This window comes from Filicampus tigris, chromosome 2 (genome assembly GCF_054856515.1).
Source record: "Filicampus tigris isolate MCC_2025a chromosome 2, RoL_Ftig_1.0, whole genome shotgun sequence".
In the NCBI taxonomy this organism is placed as follows: Eukaryota; Metazoa; Chordata; class Actinopteri; order Syngnathiformes; family Syngnathidae; genus Filicampus; species Filicampus tigris.
The window spans coordinates 15,994,710-16,014,255 of record NC_141218.1 but is presented as its reverse complement, the minus strand read 5'-3'; the positions used below and the strand labels follow the sequence as shown (position 1 = coordinate 16,014,255).

The 19,546-nt window shown below is 43.8% G+C and overlaps 1 protein-coding gene across 2 annotated transcripts in view; it reads left to right on the top strand.

Moving 5' to 3' along the window:
* Nucleotides 1-16,815, top strand: part of nlgn3a (neuroligin 3a) — a 185,772-nt gene extending 168,957 nt beyond the window's left edge. For both annotated transcript variants that reach the window (XM_086019714.1, XM_086019706.1), the window contains one exon: nucleotides 14,426-16,815. In XM_086019714.1, the coding sequence (XP_085875840.1) occupies nucleotides 14,426-15,284 (859 nt within the window). In that variant the 3' untranslated portion in view covers nucleotides 15,285-16,815. The remainder of the gene's footprint in view (nucleotides 1-14,425) is intronic.
* Nucleotides 16,816-19,546: the final 2,731 nt, after the last annotated feature.

Genomic DNA, 19,546 nt, shown 5'->3' with positions numbered 1-19,546 from the left:
TCCATCCATCCATTATCTATACCGCTTATCCTCACAAGGGTCGCGGGGCGTGCTGGAGCCTATCCCAGCTGTCTTTGGGCAGTAGGCGGGGGACACCCTGAATTGGTTGCCAGCCAATCGCAGGGCACAGAAAGACAAACATCCGCACTCACAATCACACTTAGGGGCAATTTAGAGAGTCCAATCAACTTACCATGCATGTTTTTGGAATGTGGGAGGAAACCGGAGTACCCGGAGAAAACCCACGCAGGCACGGGGAGAACATGCAAACTCCACACCAGAGGCGGGGGCCAGGATCGAATCCAGGACCTCTGAACTGTGAGGCGGACGTGCTAACCAGTCAACCACCGTGCCACCCTGTCATCATTTCAAACAACTGAAATATAATTTAACAATCCATGTATACTAGAGAGCTATTGATCTTATCTTGAGGGGGATGCTCTGTGCAAGGGGGGAAAAAAAAAAAACCAGTCTCTGCATCATCCGCTGCTCATTCAGGTTGACTTTGACATCTAAACGTCTGGCTTATAGGCCAGTGTGGCCAGCAGCACAACTCCATGAAAGAGTTGCTAATGACAGACAAGTGCAGATAGACTGATGTCAGATGTTTGGGTCCTCGGGCAAACCACTGAGGTCAGACTAAACATCTGTCTCCTTTGCCTGCCAGTCATTTTGTCTCGCCATATTCAGAACATCACTTTGGAGATGTACACAGAAAGTATATTGCATGACTTGGATATCTCACGTTCAAGTGTTTTTTTTTTATCTTATGTTCTACAATACAAGCCATTCCTATACGTCTGGGCTTTTTCGGGCATTTGCACTTATTGTAATCTATAAAAAGCATCTGTCTTGGGATGTAGAACTCATTCCTCATTTGTACTCTTCAAATAATGTAAACTGTGTTCTTTGAAATGGAATGGAATTTCCGTATAAACACATCAGTCAGAATAAAAAGGAGGAAACCAAATGGAATTTTATTTGGTTGAACAGGGGTGGTGTATTCCTTTTGCCAGTCCGAACAAACGTCAAGCGGAATAGCCATGCTGGGTTTGGTCTCTGTATACTGAATTTGTAGTGATGTCGTCGTTTACACACTTGAAAATGGCAGCGTCCTTGCAGTGTCCGTTTGCGATGGGAGAACCTGTTTTAAACTACTTGTAACTTGTTTTTATTAAGCCGTGGCTTTAATTAAAAATGTTAAAACAATCACAACCACTGTGCTAAACGATTTAACTTCATCTTGATAAATCACGTGATGTTTATATCGATCCCCGGTGTGTCACATGGCTGTAAAACGGCTGTTCTGATTTTTGTAGTGGCTCATGTAAACGGAAAATTGAAATAGACGACTTCGCATGTAAATAGGTTACCAGAGATCTTCAGTCGGAATGATTTCAGTTGGAACGAATAATACTTCTCATGTGAACACCCCAAAAAAGTACTTGCTTTTCGGTTGCACATGATTAAAATGTGTTAAACTAACGCATATCATTTGTTTATTCTTGAGGAAAACACTGGAAAATTACATCGGCACATTTTAGTTATGTGCAACCGATGCCAATATTACTCAGTGGTACGGTAACGCTACTTGGACAAAGCACATTGTCGCAGAAGATGTGGACTGTATTTAGAAAGTTGTGATAGAGCTTATAGGGCTTACAAAACACTGAAACAACAACAGTAAAACATATTGGTAGATGTGCTTATTTGACTTGCCTCGCAAAGGTCGAATTATCGATATACAGTAGCTCTTGGATTTCATTAGACTGCAGGTGTGCCAGATCAAGTTATTGCTGCATGTGTAATATGTAATGAGTAGTCATCTATTATGTCAGAAAGCACTGTATTGAGTTTAGTGAAATACAAAGTATATATGTATTATTTCAGAGTCTAAACTGTAAAAACAAGTCGGCTAATGTGGTCCTTGGTCCGTTGCTCACAGTTCTTTCGCAGCCAGTTTCACTGCCAGGACTTGGTCTGCTTTAAATTGCCTCTGTACAATCTTGGACAGAATTAGGAATATTTTAGTCCAATAATTAGATCTGTTTGGACAGTTCGAAAGACCACATCGATCAGAGGCATTGTTGAGTCTGTGTGCATGTCTGCGTGTGTGTTTCCATCTTGGAGTGAAATGATCCAGGCCCGGGGGTAACCGTTCAGGCTGAATTGGCTGTTACAGTGCCATAGAAATTAATTCTGATAGATGATGACGTCCTCTTCATTGAACATGGTGGTATCAACATCTGTGTACTAGCCATAAACTCCACGTTTAGGTACCAACAACAAATTGCACTTACCGTAACTCTTGACTTGGTTTTAGTAGATTTTGACTGTGATTTTCTCCACTGCTTTCCTTTTACGTATTTCACTTAGAAGTCCAATTAAGATTTGTAGCAAAGCATTGCAGTAGTGCGTTTATTGTAGATGAATTTTGTGTATTAAATCAACATAATAATTTTACTCAAAAATCCTTAGAACATTGATTTGCAATATGGAGAATTTCTCGGTCACTGCCTTGCCTACCAAACATAATTTACTGTTCTATTAGTTTTAGCAATGCTAAAATCATGTAAAATTATAATGAGATGTGATACAGCATAGACTGCCACCAAGGCCAAACTGTTATCAAAAGTAAAGGTTTATACCGCACAATGCTCCTTAATAGGATAATTTTATTCCAACTATAGGACTATACCATCAGTTCTCGGTTACTGCTCCTTGAAGCGGAGGATTTAAGATTCTTCCAAAAGTTCATTGTCCTCATTTAGACGACACTAGGGGATGAGTATCTCGCCCCGGCACCAACCAAGCCCAGTCTGGCTCTTGAGGACATCCCTTTAATTAGGACCCGGTTGAATTCCCTTTGACTTCTCGGCTCGCAAGAGCAATTCTCACTCCCTCCCCCTTCTCCAAATACTCACGATGAGCTAACCCAGATTGCACTTCCTCTCCTCGACTGTAAATCGCCTGTCAAAACATGTGTGACGCCGTGTGGAGACGCTTGTGCTCCATGTCAACCGTGTGTGTGATACCGGCGTTCCCCCTAAAGCTCTTCCTGTCCCATTCTGTCATGTTTCATCTTTACAGGGAAAACTGCACAAAACTTGCACATTTTTGTCCACCATCATAGTAACTAGAACATAAAAGCAAACATGGAGAGTACTCACTGTCAAATTTTCTTAATGTGTGTGCATGATTGTGAGTGTGTCTGTTTGCTCTTTTTTAAGGGCGGCAATGTTGATTCTTGTCTTGTGATTTATGACAATATGGACAGATAAATGACGATGGAACTGTCTTTCCCGTTAACATTCACTTTTTCTTGGGGCCCTACTTTCGTCAACAGGCACATGTGCGCTCGGCGTAAAAATTTCTGCATCTTTATTTTTGTCCCGAGGCAAGTCTAGTCTACCATGTTTGGCGCACTTGAAAATTTGGTGGCAGAAAGTAAACTAGACTTTAGACCAGGTGAAACCAGGTCTAAGCTGTGGCGCAGGTGGTGTAATGCAATTTTGGTGGATTTGATCCAGGCGCTCCAGTCATATGTGTGATGGATGTCATCCATGTCATGTCATCTTCCAAACCGCTTATCCTATATAGGGTCGCGGGGAGTTGCTGGAGCCTATCCCAGCCGTCAATGGGCGAAGGCAGACTACACCCCGAACTGGTCGCCAGCCAGTCGCAGGGCACACATAGACACTGTCACTGAGCGGGAATCGATCCCACGCTGCCCGCACACAACTCAGGCGTGTGTACCACTACACTATCAGCGGACATGGATGTCATCATATTTCATCAAAAAATATGAAGATATGATATGATATATGAATATGAAAGAAGGCAGGAGGGTGTCACACACAGGCAGACAGAAAAAGGAAAAGTAGACAGGTAAAGAGAGGTAGTAGATGAAAGACTTGATATACATATGGGTAGATAGATGGATGGAAGAACAATCAGGATGTATAGATGGATGGATGAACTGACAGAGGACAGATGGAAATTCAGTGTAGATAGTTGTGTAGATACTCAAGCTGAGGCACAGATGGACAGAAGGAGAAATGGACAGACACATTGGTCTAACCAAGTCTGGTGAAAGAAAGATGAATAAACTGGAAGGCGCATAGACAGACATTATTCATCACAAGTAAAATACCAGTTAGATCACATGAATTGTCTTCTGCAACATCATTTAAACCACGCCTCCCAAACTTTTGTCTTGTGTCCACACACTGCAACTTTCACACAATCTTAAACAACAAATAAAAAGCGCAGCGTGTGCACCGACATCCTAAAGCGCGGGCGGAGCATTTCATAAAAAGACAGAATGATGAAAAAGCAGCAAAGATCAGTCACTACATATCATTAGTGCTATAAATATGTCAGTCCAACTTTCCACTTGGTGTGTTTTTTTACTGCTGGCTTGTGCTCATTTCCTTCCTCTGTGTGAGAGCACTGCCACATGCTGTGCAAGGTCTTGCTAGGTATAGTTAAAGAGTACAGCGCTGTCATCTGTTGATTCTTTGTTTATTCTTTTGCTCTTTCTCTATCCCAACTCCTCCATCTCAATATCTCATTATTCTCTCTCCCTCAACCCCAAAAAAAGACTAGTCTAGTTGTGGAAAAATACTTAAAGATTAAGTCAACCCACTAGCCTAAACACGGCATTCTGTGGGGCCATTTTGTCACTTCTGTCGACCGAAGATGAGATCAAAGTTGCTCAGGGCTCAGGTAACGACCAATCACGGCTCGGCTTCAGAAAACAAGTGAGCCGTGATTGGTCGTTATCTGAGCCCTGAGCAACTTCGATCTCATCTTCAGTCGACAGAAGTGACAAAATGGCCCCTGCCTGGAGCTAGCTAAAAATGGGTGAATTTCTCATATTCCACAAACGCAACATTAATCAGAATGCCGTGTTTAGACTACTGGGCCTGCATAGATCATATTTGGGAAAAATATGTTTGGGTTGACCTCCACTTTAAAGTAGGCAATTGCAGAGATGCTGAATTGATAAATTTGCTTTGCCAATGTGCTAGCTTGGCTATCACTCTATTTACTTTGCATCTGTGTACAGCATACAATTAGGTAATGGGAGAAGTGTTCCCCGAGTGTCCTGCACTCTTGTTTCCGTGTAGAGCTGACTCGATGTTGACCATAGTTGACATCATGCTCTTTTTCTTTAGCCCAAATAATAGTCAAGACTGAATTGATAACGCCTCTCCTGGTCGCAGCCAAGGCTCCAGACTGCCCCTAAATGGTGGCATTTTGCTCGTAAAATTTGAGAAACTACAGTTAGATTTTTCATCTACTCGCGCTTGTGCAACCGGTAAATGTGCCTATTTTTTTTTTGTATTTCTCATGTTTCTATTATTCTTTTATTTTTGGTTGCTGACAAACTTCTACTACACACTTTAACAGTAATGTAGTGGAAATGAGTGGTGCGCATATTTTCTTTGCAAGTCGACTTACAGTGTGAACCACGAGATTTACTACTTGATTTACTACATAAATTTCAGGTTATGTGCATTGTGCTCCTAAAAAAAAAGTTTGTCTGGAGCCCTGGCAGCCAAGTCCATTTTGCCTCAGTTTCCTCAAGACGCCTGTAGTCATGACTCTGTTTTGCATCATTGCAATCATTTTCACCAATCAATTCATTGATTCAGTCATTGGTGACTGTTCCCCAACCCTAATTTGAATGCAACCTGCAGCAGTTGCATCAGCATGGCTCCAAACAACTCTATGCCCACTCCATGGAATTAGGCACTCACTTGATTTGGAGATATTGTAGCCAATATTTGGATTTGCATCTGAGAATGTAAGAAGCTGTGTAGCTTGTTAAAGGTGTGTGGATACCATTGATCGGTATCCATGCCATGGGCGGAATATAATGAGAGGAGGGAGATGTAAATCTGCACACTGATGTCCATAATTACGTAAGTGGCTGTTCGATTAATACAGGTGATAAATGCCACATTTACCAATGTGAAGCAGCCTATCGATGAGGCGGTTTCAATACAGAAAAATGAAAACAGGGAATTTGTCAAAGGAGTTTTGTTTTTGCCGCTCATTTCATCCCCAAAAAATCAATAAAGAACGGTCCAAGAGCCGTGTCCTCCGACACCTCACACACTCCAAAGTCACAGCGTTTCGCCTCGCATCACTTAGCCGGTTGAACTGAAGGCTGCCATTAAATATAAAGCATGCATCCATCAGCCCTCCGCCCCAGCATGCAACCACACGAAGGGCAAAAGAGCACGGCCTGATAATTTGCACGTTGTCCTACGAGGCTGCCGACAAGCAACTGGATAAAATGCGTTTAGGAAAAATAACTCGGAATGCAGGGCAAGGTGTTTGGAGTGAAAATGAAAATGAAATGCTTACTTTGTGTTACCTGGTAAGTAGATAAACAGCTGCGGGCGATGCATTTGTTACACAACGGTAACAACAATAACCTCAACCTTCAAAAGGCTTTAACTTTGCATATTTTAGCAGCTTAGCAAAATGAGCATCAGCGCCTCCGATTTAATGCACCTCCCTTCGTGTTATATGGCAAGGCTATAACTCAGCTCAGGAATTCAGGACTGTTGAGTGTAGTGAAAATAGATTTTTGTCTTCTGCCTTGGGGCGCCTAAACGTGTCTTTTCAGATTTGGTGATGGCTCGGTCTATGATCATTCAAGCGCTTCAAATTACATCAGGATGAAAAGGGGAAGGAGGTACATGGGAAATGGGAAAAAATAAGGCAGAATGATATTCATTCTATCCTCTTATCTACCTTTTACATCAGAGCTTCCCGTCATGGTCTGGAATGGATAATGAGCCTAGACTGATTCTAACTGACATGAAGTATTGGTAGGGTTGACTTTGTCATCCGCGTGGCACATCCTCTCATGAAGAAGCTTTAAGAATGTCACGTAAGACCGGAGAGGATCACTTTCTCCACTACAGCGTGCGTGCATCCGCCGCATTCTTTGTGTTGAACTTGAGCACTCGTGCGGCCCTCGGGTCAAGTTATTACACCTGGATTGCATTTCGAGTACAAAGGCACGCTCACGCAGACAGACAGGTACACAAGCCACGAGAGATGCAAACATACATACGCAAACTCCCAGTCAATCATGAATACAAACACATGGGAGCGCCTGAGCACGCATGACTGGCCAAGGTCAGTGTGGGTCAGCAGGTCACGTGGAGAGAACCGGCGGGGGGTGGCTTGAAGCTGTGCTTCATGCTAATACAAGAATATGAACACATCAGAAGAGTTGTGAAAGGCCATTAAAATGCTTTCTTTTATGGGTGTAATAATCTTTCTCCAGGGCCTGGAGTCAAGCCACAACTCCAAAGTCCATCTAGATTAAAGAGGAGGTTTGACAGGATGCATGTTGTACGCTAACGCGGGAGAGCGAGGCGGTCCTTAGGGTTTAACAGGACCATAAACGTCAAATTATGCCAATATAGATGGATATACTTGATTGTTTTTTTTTAATTGTTAATATGCCTCACATATGCCGATTTTGTTATAACGAATCCCCAAAAAAGCCTGCCAGCCGCTGGCTGTATTCAACGGTGTTATGTTCCTGTTTTTCCCAGTTTAATCTTGTTTTCCCATCAGGCACCTTTGGAAGTGTAGGTGGGCGGAGCTTCCATGTTGCACCTGTTGGCAATCATTTGCCACGTAATTTGAACTCTCTCACAGTGGAGGGAAGGTGCCGGATTATTTTCAGATTGCTTGTTTTCACTGCCTTTGTGTTGCAGACCCGACTCTTTCTCCTTGCTAGTCTGCCTCAGTTCCCAAATCTCTGAGTGCTCATGCGTTATTTCATTTTAAGTTAGTCACCTTCCTTCCTCTGTGACCCCGTCCACCTCAGCCGCTTTAGTTTATTAACCGGTTTCTCGCTTTGGTTCAGCCTTCTCGTTTATTGTTCTCGGTTGCAATTAAACCTACTAAACTGCAGATGGTTGTTGTGTTTACTCCGGGTACCACATCACACCTGAAGCCAACCATTACAAGCAGCATTATACAATACTGTGCAAAATCATTACAAGTGCTATAAGTTGTTTTATTAGATGATAACCGGACAACAAACACTTTCATTTGTCATCTACCTACTTGTGAAATAAACCTCTAAAATATTCCTATAGTAAATCAGTGGAAAACATCGGGTTGAGGATTTAGCCCAGCACATTCGGTCAAGATTTTGATCCAACAAGACATTGATTGGTTAAAACTACCAAATGGGATACCAGGTTATCAGTTTAGCTTTGGTTAAAAATATTGCACATTTTACAGTTGATATCCCCCCTCATGCAAACCGACCATTTTCCTCGTCTCTATTTGTAATTTTGGTGAAGCCAGCAACCGCATGAAAACATAAATTGTCCCCAGTAGCCACCCTCCGTAACATTGCGTTCAAAACTTGGTATAGCAGACCTGAAAAACTGCTCTGGGAGAGTCCAGCACCAATGATTACAGTGCGCTAAAATGAGCCAGATGTGAGCAAATGTAGAGTTGAAAAGCGTTTTGCCATTGGTGACTGGCTCCAAGTCAGTCCGGCTTAGATTATTCACAAGCTGCGTGCCAAATGAATCCATTTGTGTATTCTTCTCTCTCAGCGCAAAATAAACCTCATAGCAATTTAGATCTTATTTATGACGGACATCATTTTGGGTGCGCCCGATTAGTTGATCAGCTTCCACATAGATTTACGCCCATTTTTCCACTTGCAAATCTTTAGTAAATCAGGCCAGAATGTCTTTTTTAACACCAGAGTTTATTTGATGACAATTTAGAGTCAAGTCTGCATGCCATATGCAGATTGCTATACGGCACAAGTTAGTTTGAGAGTGAGGATGTCTTCCTGTATGTTGAAAACATCGGCCAAAAACAACATCAGGACATTTGCCTTGTAAGGTTTCCGAGTGCGTCTAGCCGGCGTCTATTACATTAGACCATAAACATTGTACACCTTCATTAATTTTTACCGCTCCAAGTCAAGGTCAAGTGTTAAGTTCACTGATTAGCAGTCATTCTTTGTTACCTCTGCAGGTTGTTTGTCCACAGTCAGCAAGTTGTTCATTAGTGTTGCGAAATTGCAATGGCAGAAATTACCCAAGCATTTTGGAGGTTTGATAAGTCAACTAGTTGTTCTCTCAAGTCATTTTATCCATAGACGCCATATCGATTTCTTTGTGTTCCTAAAATCCGTTTCTTTTCAGCTGAAGCATCTTTTCGAAACTACATCTAGCACTCTATCTAAACCTCCTCCCTGCGCGCACAGATTGCTTTGTGAGATTTAGCCAAGTACCTTTTAGATCTTTTTGCTATCACAATTCGCCAAATTGACCCAGACGAGATGAGAGCTTTCGTAGCGCATATGGATCTGCCCGGAATTCCCATTAACCGAGATTGCTCTGACCCCCTCATCGTTGTCATGTGCGTGTTTGTACATGGGCGGGGGAGATTTGCATGCCTGTGCGTGTGCGTGTGCGAGGCTGGCAGGCTGCAGACAAGCACGTCTCCGTTGACGTCCTGTTCTCTGGCATGTTGTGCACAGGCAGATCAATATGACCTTACCTCCACCAGCCGCTCCTTTGAAACTTAATTACTGATATTCAGCTACAAAGCCATCATAGTCTGCCTGTCAATATTCATTGGGGATCATTACGGGCCTAATAAAAGTGGTTATTTACAGGCTGCTCTGCTGACACGGGCCCAGGTCCAGGGATTCAGCTTTAGCCATCTCAATTTGTTTTACCACTCGTTTTCTCTCTCTCTCTCTCTCTCTCACTCATTCCCTCTCCCTTTCTTCCTATTCACCTCTCCCAGAAGCACTGACCTGAAAAAGAAAAATTGACAGCAGAAAAACGAACGGAGGTTTCTGGCGTGGTTTTTAATTCTCTTGTTTGAACGTTTCCAAACACAAGGACCGGTGCCAAAAATACACTGTGACCGGCGCATCCCTAAATCCCTGAATAAATTTGAACTTGGCGTGCCGCTGACATGGCAATCAAACCCGCAAAGGGATATTTCATGACATTTGAAGAAATGTCACGCGGCTCCTTGCATCCTTTCAACCTCTCGGACTCGAGCGATTGTTGCGTTTTCAAGGCTGCGGCATTCTTTTTCAAGTCTATTCTTTGCGTACAAAATATAGTTTTATTGTATTATAGTGGTGCCCGCGGAACGTCCGCTCACGACACTTTACAGAAATAAAGACTTGTTTGATTGGCCGAGATTGCTTTATGATAATCGGTTCAATAAATCAGGAGCTTCGCTGTAATTTAAAAAGGACATGAGATGTCAAAAAGGGAAACTGTGAACTCTTTGGCGCGAACGTAGCACTGCATCAAAAGACATTTCTTACCGTCTTTTGATCTTTTCCTCGTAGACAGAGACACACAGTGGGGTGAGCAGTTCCAGCTCAGTGTCTTGATTAATATGGTCCACTTTACATCAGTTCACTAGATGCCAATGCACACTGCGCTGCCTTCCCTGAGCAATTAGCAGAAGGGCTCCACCAGTGTTGGATTATCAACAACAAGATGCCTCCTGACGTGAGCCCTAAAGCCTGCTGACTTATTCATATGTGTTTACTTAAAAAGCCCCTGCCCTGGTTTTTGTGGGCAGACGGCATCCAAACTGAATTAAGAGCAACATCTGGGAAGGGAGATGAGAGAGGGCGGGTGGGATGGGGGTTTGGGGACGAGCCGGTCGAGGCGCAGTCTGCCCATAGAAAGGCGGCACAAACGCTGCATTGAAATCTCGAGCTTGAGCGTGCGTGTGGTTTGGAGGATTGGACTGCAGGAAGTTGGTCCAGTGGAACAAGTTTAGCATGGACAGCAGCGTTTCCAAGGTAGTTCAATTAAAAACCGCAGTCTGTTCTGCCGTGAGCTTTTCCAAATATCTTCGATCAAGTGAATTTCTTTCAAACCCCCAAAACAAGCTGATGTGTTTTCTTTGGAGTGTGTATGTGCCTCTTCTCATCGTTTGAACGAATTATGAATGATTTAAACAAGGAATGGGCATCATGAAGAATTCTGATGATTGTGTGGCACTTAATATCAGTTGTTAAGTGGTCCAAAGCTATGGGAAGTTGTGCTACAAACCCATGGCACACTCCTCCAGGCAGCATTATTCTGCATGTGAGACACTGCCATCAAAACAGAATTTCAGAAAATTAACTCAATATCATCTCATTAAAATCTTGTAACAAAACGATACGTAGATCACAGAATGAATTTGCTGTAATCGACGAGGGGAGATTGTTCATATTTGTCAACTGTGGTCTTGTGAAGCCCTTTAAGACTCTTTTGTGGTTAAGGGCTGCACAAATACATTTGATGTGATTTAAATGACTTGACTTGACTTGACTTGACCAGACCACCACTTGCTTGTCATACATTGCTTTAATGCGGACTCTTTCAATTTCAGTTCACTCTCATCTTTTTCCCATTTTGAACAGGAATGAGGTTTTAAACTGAATTCACCTTTTTATATGTATATTTAAGATGGCTCATTGGGCTTCTCTGAAAAGTTAGCAAATCACCAAATATTCAAGCATCCAGCCCTCCATTTTCAATACTGCTTGTCGTCATTGGATTCATGGCCTTTCTAGATGACATTGGCCGAGAGGCGTTGGTCCCTGGTTAACTGCAATTGTACAAAGCACATTTAGATAAACAACACTCGCATTCATACCTGTGGATAATTAATAGTCGCCAATGAACCTAACATGCTTAATATGCCCAACTCGACACGCTTGCCCGCTGTGCTGCCTTTCAACATTCCACCATTCATTATCTGAACCAGGGGCGGGGCAATGGGTGGGCCTGGGTGTGCACCGGCCCACCCAGATTGACAGACTGCCCACCCACTGAGATTCATGAAAAAATATATACTGTTAAATTTTTTGTAGATTATTATGAAATTATTTTTGAATTTGTTTTGTTGTGTTTTTTTTTTATTGTGTTGAATATTAAGAATTGCATAATTGTGGTTCTAAGGAAGATCTGAGCTTCATATTATTCAGTTTGTCATTTTATTTGGGTGAAATATTCAGGCACACCCTGATTTTTCCAGGCCCACCCATTAGCCACGTTCTTGCTCCGCCCCTGATCTGAACCGCTATCACAAGGGTCGCAGGCATGCCGGGGCCTATCACAAAAGTGTTGCACTAATTCGTCTACTTCACCTTCTTCTCCACCATCGTCTTCTTCTGTCTTCTTTTGGGGCATTACTGCCATGTTGTGAAATGGAGTGTGGGCCTGAAAAATACAATTTCACAACCTCCTAACCCCACTCTTTCCCAAAATAAAAATAGAACTGTAAAACTTAACTCACAAGAACTTCTCTGTAAAACTCTCTCTGTATTCAAAGCTACTGTTACTATATTGGATGGTCAGCCTGAGAAACTAATGATTCTCTCTTTGGCGCATACCTCCACCTGCTGTACATATACAGTCAATGCAGTCTGGGTCGCATTTTCGTCTCTCTTCAGCAAAACGAGGCGTCTGTCAATAATGGACTGTGAGGTCTGTTTGGACTTGACCAGGATGGTTATGATTACACAGGTGGATGAAAATCCACTTCCGGCTATGCTTAGTCTTGTCTTTTTTTTTCCAAGTTTCCCGTCTATCGTCTAACGTCAGCAAAATGGGCGTCCAGTATTGATGGACCACTCTGTCGGTTAGATGGAATGCCCACCTCTGTGAATTTCATTACTGTGATACGGACAGTTTTGTACATGAGTTGGAACATCACTATGCTATGTTAACCCAGTAGTCAAGTCTAAATATGTATCTAAAATATACTTCCAGGCCATAAAAGTAAAATGATTGAATGGAAAATCAGTCACAAAAAAGAGAACAATCTCTTACCTTTTCTGCTGTGATTGGTTGCACAATGAAAAAAGTGCAACTAGTTAATTGCGTTGTGGTTTGTAAGATGTATGTTTTAGAAAACAATATGTAACAAATTGTGTCACAGTGGATTTTCTCTCAAACTAAGCAACTTGGAAAGGAAAGGAAACGATGGAAAATGCCAGTGTGAACCCACACATAACCGGAGCAAATGCATAACCAGAGCTGGGCACTTGAGCCTTTTTTGCCAGTCCGTCCGCGACTCTCCACCCTTGACCTGGGTACCCTTCCGGCCGCGACCCTCCGGCCATATTCATAAACATTGACGGCCCCGCTCCGTTCCGCCCCCCCGACCCCCCCCCCCCCCAAAAAAAAAACGTACGTGCATGACGCCGCCGCGGGAGAGATGCTAACGGCAGAGGTTTATTTAAATTTGGCTAATTTACAATTAGAACCCGCTGTGGACACGCTTCAAATGCGCCACTAGTACTTACCCAACTGCGTGTGCTTATTTGCATTGCTCGCCCCGGGGTTGGATTTGTCGTATTGTATAATTATTTAGGTCCAACAGACCGCCAGAAGTCGCAGTCAACAAGTTATTTATTTTCCACACTTCCCTTCCTTCACACTTCCCGGCCTTCAAAATAAAATCATACCAGCAAACCACCATACACAGCAGGTTTGCTACGGCGTATTTCCAGAAGTAGGGAAGACGAGACAGAAGAAGTGCATGAACTCCACCTTGATGTGCCAGGGTAATCCTTGAGTGCTGCGCGCAGCTTGACTATACTCGTGGACACAAGTTGTTTTGAACGGGTTACGTTTCAAGTTGGGGGGCGTCGCTTCAAAAAGACAGCGACAACAATGGATATCGTGCCTGCTACAACCATAAAGGGACCGAGATGACTAGATGCATTTAATTTTATTGCGAAAATGATCTGGAAGGTGGCGGCTAAGAGGGAGCGTGGGTGAGTAGCTTCTTTTTACACATACGCCGCTGCCAAACTAGTTTGCTTTGCAGCAGCAACGAGCTCCGTGGTGCATTCTCTCCTCAGTGTGGGAAACTGTATGTCATCGCAACATGTGACATAATGGACCGATCAGAGCAGCAACAATTCCTGATGTGTGCGTGGCATGTGTTGCAGACCTGTCGCCAACACCACAATGCGTCGGTCATGTGAATCAATGCGGCAGTTGTCGCTCTCACCGTTGCGGGAGTAGAAAGAAGCCTTTCACCGAGTAGGCTGAGATTAAATTTGGCCGTCTCGCGACCACGTCGTCACACGCTAGAGGGCCGATCAGTGGGCCGGACTAAAATCCACTTCCGGCCATGCTTAGTCCAGCCATTTTTTTAAATTTCTCAGTCCCCACCCCTGCCCCAAAAATGGACATCCGGCCGGGCCGGAGGGTCCGACCGGTCCGGCCCAGGGACGGACTGCCCAGCTCTGTGCATAACATATAGTTCTAATTTGGTCCAGGGCCAAACTATAAGTGTAACCAGAGCCCACATCAGATCTCTAAACACTGCGACTCTTGTTTAACATCATTTTGCATCTGTGTCTTCTCCTCAGGGATCCCAACAAGCCAGTTCCCCAGGACACAAAGTTCATCCACACCAAGGCCAACCGCTTCGAGGAGGTGGCGTGGTCCAAGTACAACCCCCAGGACCAGCTGTACCTCCACATCGGCCTCAAGCCGCGGGTGCGCGACCACTACCGAGCCACCAAAGTGGCCTTCTGGAAGCACCTAGTGCCCCATCTGTACAATCTTCACGACATGTTCCACTACACCTCCACCACCACCAAGGTGCCCCCGCCGGATACCACGCAGAACACCCTGTCCACCAAGCGGCCCAACGGTAAGACCACCTGGCCCTTCAACACCAAGCGGCCCCCGATGTCGCCGGCCTACAACAGCGAAGACAAAGACTCCTGGAGCGACGACAAGGAGTCCGGGCCTCTGGTGGTGGAGAACCCTCGGGATTACTCCACAGAGCTCAGCGTCACCATCGCCGTGGGGGCCTCGCTGCTCTTCCTCAACGTACTGGCGTTCGCCGCCCTCTACTATCGCAAGGACAAGCGGCGGCAGGAGTCCAGCCACGGCCAGCCCAGCCCGCAGCGCCAGACCACCTCCAACGACATCGGGCACCACGCGCCCGAGGAGGAAATCATGTCGCTGCAGATGAACCAGACGCACCACGAGTGCGAGGCGGGCAACAGCAACGAGGGGGCGCTGCGCTTGGCCTCACTGCCCGATTACACGCTCACCCTGCGGCGCTCTCCGGACGACATTCCCCTCATGACGCCCAACACCATTACCATGATCCCTAATTCCCTGGTGGGCATGCCCAACCTGCACCCTTACAACACCTTCACGACGGGATTCAACTCCACCGGCCTGCCGCATTCCCATTCGACCACGCGCGTATAGCTTTAAGGAGGCCAGACGAGGGGGTCGATGGGCAGTTGATGCTGATGGAGGAGGAGCAAAGGATTCAACAAAACAGAGAGGAGGATTGTGTTTTATAAATACCACAGAGAGTGGGGGAGGGCAGATTAAAACGCGGAGAGATTTAACGAGACTTTTACTACGAGGAGAGTCGCTTCAAAGCTCTCTATGGATGTCAAGTTGTGCAGAGCTGCCAAAATCAAACTGCTTCCCTTGTCCTCATCAGGGGAAGGGCTGTTTTTTGTGTTGTGTCCGTTTTTTTTCTAAAAATCATTTAAAAAGCCTTTTAAGCGGACTAAGAAGATAGCCACAGATTTTTTTTTTTTTTTAATTCATAACAAAAACAAACAAAAGTGCTTTTTAATTTCCCAGTCCTCCTTCCTCCAGGGGGAGACACATAAAGAACAATGGCCTCTATGTCGATACTCGCGTCATGTTTTTAATTGCTTCTTTCTTTTGATTTCAATGCCTTACAAAGCTTGCTCTTTTTTTTCTGTCATAATTTCTATTCCAAGAGACTATACCGAGAGGAGTGTGACAGAAAGACTGACACCAGGATGAGAAATTAGCGGATATGCAGATGTAGAGATTTTAAATCCCATTTGGGGCAATTTTTTTGTTGTTTTTTGCTCCCGTTTGCGGCACAACATGAATGGTTTCATCTTTTTGGGGTTAGTTTGCGTCGAAGGGTTTGCCAAGGACAGCTCTGGCTTGGAGACAAATGCTTTGTTCCTGTGATTGTTTTTGTTAAGAAAGTGCATCTTTTACAGCCAATTTACCTGTTAAGCTATCTGATCTGATCGCAACCAAGTGTGCACGTACAGATGCTGCTTGTGTGCAGTGTACCGTGAGTACACGAACATGAGGGGAGTGAGTGAACATGTGAGTGCGTTGGTCCACTTTTTTTTCTTTTTTTTTTTTTTTTTTTGTACAGTGTACTTATTTTAGGGGGGATCAAGGCAGATGACATTTTCCATGTTGTTCATTTTGGTTGACCACCAGTCGTGTTTCTGCTGCGTCTCTTGGTGTCTGTCTTCGCGAAATAGCACTTTTGTTTTTTTTCAGAGTTCTAAATGTCTAATTTTGCTTAAAGATGATAAAATAAATTTATTATTTTACATGTAAGAGAAAAAGATAGCTTAAAGAAACAAGTGAACTAACTGGCGTGTGGACTTTGTAAGACTTCCTCTTCAACAGCAGCAGTCAGTGGCCTGTTTGCACTGAGAGAACCTACATCAGTGCACACTTGTATTTCTTTCAATATATATATAAATATGTGCATACATACATATATGTATAGGGCTTCTATGGAGATATCACTCCCATTTACAAAGAAATACATAAAAGCACCAACACAAATAATTCCAAGTTGAACATCCTTTACCAACAACACTTCAAGGTGTCTTTGTAAGAGCTCTATATGTATATTTATGTATGAAATATTTAATATTTATTTATGTATACCAGATGCATACATGCTGATTGTGCCATGTACCAAATTAAAACAGTCCAAAAAAAAAAAGGAATAGAAAGTTTCACACTTTTGTCATTTGGATCCTCTCTTTTTTAGGACTTGCTATCATTTCCACTTGAATGAGGAAAAGGAGAAATATTCTCGCAGAAAGCGCAAGTCTCAGCCTCAGGACATTCTCGCTGTACCTCCCTCACCCTCTCTTCCCATCTCCTTCTCCTTACCTCGCTGCTCTCTCTCTTTCTCCCCCTCTCCTTTGAGAAAGGGCCTAACAGCTTGGGGCCTGTGTGCATAACTCTACATTTTACTGTAATTCATGCAAAGTAGTGCTGCAGCAAGGGGAGATTGTGCAGAGATTGCATTGATGTAGGTACTCGCATCGCATCTTTTAATTTGTTGTTATTCTCAGGGAGAAAACTGGAGTTATTGATTCTGTCATTAAAACCGACAGTTTCCATTAACTGTCATAGCACGGCGCAAATTACCTCCTAAAGTGTCTAAAAGAACAATAATACAACCTGACCGCTTGGAAGTAGATCAGTCTTTTGTGGGACCTTAATATTATTCTATTAGAACCTTGACTTCGCAATTGGAGGGCAGCGGAGTAAAAATCCCAATCTGGTCAGATCATCACAAAACCTGCTCATTGCAGAAAGAGAGAAGGGGTTATGTGAGGGGAGATGCTTATGGGATGATCTGTATGAGTCATCTTGTTTATTCTTATCCTGCCTTATATGGGTCACACCCCCTTGAAAAATCACAGAGGAGAAAAAATACACAGATGGAGTCTACCTGCTGAAACATTATTAACAATAATGCTTTAATGATGCGTTGTCGCAGTTCACCAGCGGCATCTCAACTTTAAATCAGATTGCACGTAGTGTAAATTTACCTTCATTTGGTTCGCAAAAAAATATTCAAGTCAATGGATATGTTACCAGGGGTGAGCAATCCCCATCGCGTCAAAGGCCATGCTACCAGAGGCTACAAATCCGCATTCAAGTTGATGTGTATGCTACCAGGGTTAAGGATTTGTGTGTAGTTACCTCTGGTAGCAACTGCGGGAGCTGCGGTAGGCCAAGTTATGTCAACACTGATTGAAACGTAACACGAATTAGTGTAGTCATCAGAGCTGGGCATTTTACGGTCCGTTTATCGCCTGCAGCCGAGGTACCCTTCCGCCGTCCATCTATCCGCCTTTTTGTCCGGCCGGACCAAATAGTAATCGGCAATGGGCCGGTCCGCCTATAATTTTAAACTCGCTTCCGTTTCCGTCTTACTATTTGTTCCCATCGGACAAAAAGGCGGATAGACGGACGGCGGAAGGGTACCCTGGTTGCAGGCAGAAGGCGATAAACGGACCGGGAAATTTTGATAAAATGCCCAGTTCTGAGTACACTCGAATTAGCACATGCTCAAAGAGGCATGCTTGAAACCTGATATTTTGAAACCTGTGAAACCTCAGTCAACACTTAAATTACATCTGAATTGTTTTATTTCAAATTTACTGGAGGAGTATGTAAAGAGTAAATCATTGAATTTGTGATGAACAAATGGACCTTAACTGTAGGTGAACAGGGCTAGCCCTTTAAGTTAGTTTTTCAAATTATACTGTCCCGTTTCTGATCCGTCTGCATCACCGGGAGGTCAGTTTCCACACACGCTCACACGCACACACACATACATAGGCAGTGGGCTAAAATTGAGTGGTAGAGCTGTGAGTGAACTATCAAAGGGAAGCAAATGTCATGGGAGGGCAACTTGTTTTTGCCATTTACTTCTCCCATATGCTGCAGCCGCAGAGCAGATGTCACTGACTCTTGGCTCGGTGGACTCCATTGCCTCTGTGGATGCTTTTTTTGGAGGATGTGAAGAGGCTATACTGTATATCATTCCATCTGTTGGACCAATTGGGAAGAACTGCAACAAGAGCGGGATCAGGGTGGAACTTCTTGTGCCGTCAAAAAGCTCAAAGAAATTAGCCCAAACTTGCTATGACAAGAATCACCATGGGCAGGAAAAAAAAGGCCACTTATGAGGGTACTTCCTCCACAGTGAAGATTTCTTTGCACTCGACTGAGCGTGTTTTGGAAGTGACATCAGTCAAGGCTCGGCTGAAAGAAGATCTTAGTGGGCTTTCATGCTGCTGAAGACAAAGTCACTCTTGGAAATGGTCAATGGATGAGCTAAATTACAGTAGGCTAACCTCCTGGGGGACTCCAGGTGTGTGTGCGTGCGTGGGTGTGTGCGTGTACGAACAATATGTGTGCGATATAGAGGGTTTTGTTTATAACTCGATGAATGACGGATGCTCCTTCACTCCCTCTCAGGTGATCTCAGATGTGACAAAACGACTCATCTTTTTTTTTTATTACACAGCGTCATTGTGTATTTGTCACTTTTTACTGCTGTACTATTTTTTTTAAGTATTTTACTCACTTTCTAGCTACATTTTTTACACAATAAGGGAATTAAGATTTAAAGAGGAAGTCGTCCCCAAAAAATGTTTTTCCAATAATATCTTTTATGCAGCCCCACCAGTCTAAACAAAGGTGTTCTGACTGATATTGTGTTTGTGGAATATGAGTTTAGAGATCAACTCCACCCGTTTTTGTCCATCTCAGAGGGCAGCCATTTTGCCACTTGCTGTCAACTGAAGATGACATCGAAGTTGCTCAGGTAACGACCAGTCACGGCTCAGCTTCAGAAAACAGGTGAGCCGTGATTGGTCATGCCCTGAGACCTGAGCAAGTAGAGCAGTAGACGTGCACGT